A 2,809-nucleotide genomic window follows, 5' to 3' on the forward strand; every position below is an offset into this window, starting at 1 on the left:
ATATTAGCTTTCAAGTGTTGAAATTAATTCCCTAGTCTCTGTAACTGTGTGGGCAATGGCCCTACCTGCCCACCTAGGCATTGGTCACACTTCTGGAATCTGGATGGAGGCCCCTGGGTTCTGGGCTTCAGTTTTCTCTTCCTTCTTCAGCTTTGGACGTCCCATTCTCCTAGTCCATGTAACTGTCTACTTTATCCCCTCAATACTTTCAGGCCCTGGTCTTTGGCTTCTTGGGCATGGCGTCTTTGTCTCTTTAGCATTTTTTTTTCTTTGCTCATTTCTTTGGCAACTTTTAAAAATTATTTTATATCATATGCTTACCAAGTTAATATTGTCACATTATCCTTCATTCACATTGTGTTTTATACAATAATTATGGGATACCCCCTCCATTCATTATGTTTTATAAAATGAATCACCACTCAACTATGCCCACTATTTCCATCATTCCAGATTCCCACCAGACCTTTCCCATTTCCTTTACTCCTCCTCTCTCTGCCTACAAAATTGTGTGACCATATGATTCCCCGCCCCACCCATCCTCACACCTCTGCTACCCCTCTGGGATTCTCAGACATGTTTTACTAATTATCTTTCTATTTCTGCAATAATAGTTTTATGCAGTATTTTTTTTTGAGAGACTTAGTTCACTCAGCATAATTCTTTCTAGTTTCTCCCAAGTTATGTAGTAATTTTCGAAATTGTTGTTCCTGAGTGCTGCATCATATTCCATGAAGTGGATGTTCCATACTTTCTCAATCCATTTGTTTGTTGATGGACATTTGGGCTCTTTTCCATGTTCTTGTGATTGTGAATAATGCTACTATGAACATTGCTGTACAAATTTCCATTTCTCTCTTAGTTTTAATTTCCTCAGGGTTTCTTTCTTTCCCTCCCTTCCTTCCTTCCTTCCTTCCTTCCTTCCTTCCTTCCTTCCTTTCTTCCTTCCTTCCTTCCTTCCTTCCTTTCTTTCTTTCTTTCTTTCTTTCTTTCTTTCTTTCTTTCTTTCTTTCTTTCTTTCTTTCTTTCTTTCTTTCTTCCATTAACAGTAAGATTTATTGAGCTGTATCTTAGTACAGATGCTGGGGCTTGCCCATGGTGCTCTTGATGTACAAAGCTCGAACATTCTGCCATTTCTTCTTTAGCAGTGAAACCAGAAAGTTGACAGCCAGGTAGATGTTATAAACAAGTTCATCATCTGTCATCTTCACATGGCCAACAGCCACTGCCAGACACGGGACATTTTTCATCTGGAATTTGATGGTGGACTTCACCCCGTCTACTTTTGCCACCACGTTCTCATCGCAGATCAGCAGAGAAGGGAAATTGCCAGCCTTATTTAGCCCTGGACCTAGAATTCTCGGGATCTGCTTGATCAGGGATTCAGAGGCCAAAAAGGCATCATACTTCTGGGCCAGCTTTTTGACCAGTTTCTTATTCTTGTTGAGTTATTTCAGTGCTTCGATGCCCATGTGGGTGATATCCACAGCCTTAGCTTCATCACAGTGCTGCTGATCCCCAAGAACACACACTGAGAACTTGGGGCGTGGGGTGGACTTAAGCCTGAGGGTCCCCGAGAAGCGCTTGTCCTTCCGAGGGTCACAGTTCTTCAACCTGATCTGCAGTTCTACCGTCTCCAAAAACTTTCTGCGTGTGCGCTGGTTTCCATGCAGGACTTCCTGCACCACCTCGTAGAGGGTGTCATGAGAGACTTTGCTCCTCATGGTTCCTAGCACCGCAGCAACCAGAAAAGAGGGGGTATATTTCTAGCAATGTCAAACTGCCTTCCAGAGTGATTGTTCCATTTTACAATCCCACCAACAGTGTATGAGAGTTCCTATTTCTCTGCATCCTCTCCAACATTTATTGCCACTGCTACCGGGATGAGATGGTATCTCACTGTGGTTTTGATTTGCATCTCCTACTGCCTGTGATTTTGAAATTTCTTCATGTGTCTGTCTATTGGCCACTTGAATGTCTTCTTCTTTGAAAAGTCTTTCCATGTCTTTTGTTCATTTTGTAATTGGGTTATTGGTCTTTTTCTTTGGGAAGTCCTGTAGTACTTTATAAAGTTTTGTTCGGTACCCTTGTCTGACATGTATTGCCAAATGTTTTTTTCCCAGTCAGTAGGTTTTGTTTTAATCCTGCTGGAAAAAGTTTTTTATGTGTACAGGAATTTAATCTTCATGAAGTCCCATGTCTTCTTTTCTTTGACTGTCAGCTCCACCTTTCTGGAACACCTTAAGAAAGTTCTATCATCCAGAAGAGAGTTGGTACAAATTAAACTCTGAAATGTGGCCCCACCTTTTAAGATCTGGGGATGGTGACCTCATCCTTTGAAACCCAGAAGGCTCTGCTTCCCATGCTTTCTTTATTGTTCTGCTGATCCTCTGAGTTGCTCTGTGGAGGTGACTTTTCTTTTTTGTAGAATTTTCTGTAGAATTCCAGGAGTCTAACATTAGTCTTTCCTTTTACTCTTCCTCTGCCCACTTAATCTAAGCTAACGAGTTTCCCTCTGCAGTAGTTGGTTAGATTCATGACTCACAGGATATCTTTGACACATCCTTGGTAAAGATTCTCAGTTATATGTCTTTAGTTTGTACAACAGAGTTTTCTAAAATCTTCTTTTTTTTTTATTTTGCACAGTTCATTCCTAAGTCTGTTTCTTTCCCCTTGCATTTTACTATGATGCTGTGTTGTTGTTGAGTTGGAACGGATCAGAGGCAGTAAATTGCTCAGGTGGAGATTACCTATCATTCTCCCAGTGAGCAGCTGGTGGATTCAAACCACATGTCTTTGATATTGCAGT

The 2,809-nt window shown here is 41.2% G+C and overlaps 1 protein-coding gene across 1 annotated transcript; it reads right to left on the minus strand.

Moving 5' to 3' along the window:
• Window positions 1–1,070: 1,070 nt before the first annotated feature.
• On the minus strand, window positions 1,071–1,724 carry LOC102872224 (60S ribosomal protein L10a-like). Its single transcript, XM_006895722.1, has 2 exons — window positions 1,533–1,724; window positions 1,071–1,418 (listed from the first exon to the last, which is right to left on the minus strand). Exons 1-2 carry the CDS (start codon window positions 1,722–1,724, stop codon window positions 1,071–1,073), a joined length of 540 nt encoding a protein of 179 aa, XP_006895784.1.
• Window positions 1,725–2,809: the final 1,085 nt, after the last annotated feature.

Source organism: Elephantulus edwardii, unplaced genomic scaffold (genome assembly GCF_000299155.1).
Source record: "Elephantulus edwardii isolate Elephantulus edwardi_28Jun2011 unplaced genomic scaffold, EleEdw1.0 scaffold00174, whole genome shotgun sequence".
Taxonomy (NCBI): Eukaryota; Metazoa; Chordata; class Mammalia; order Macroscelidea; family Macroscelididae; genus Elephantulus; species Elephantulus edwardii.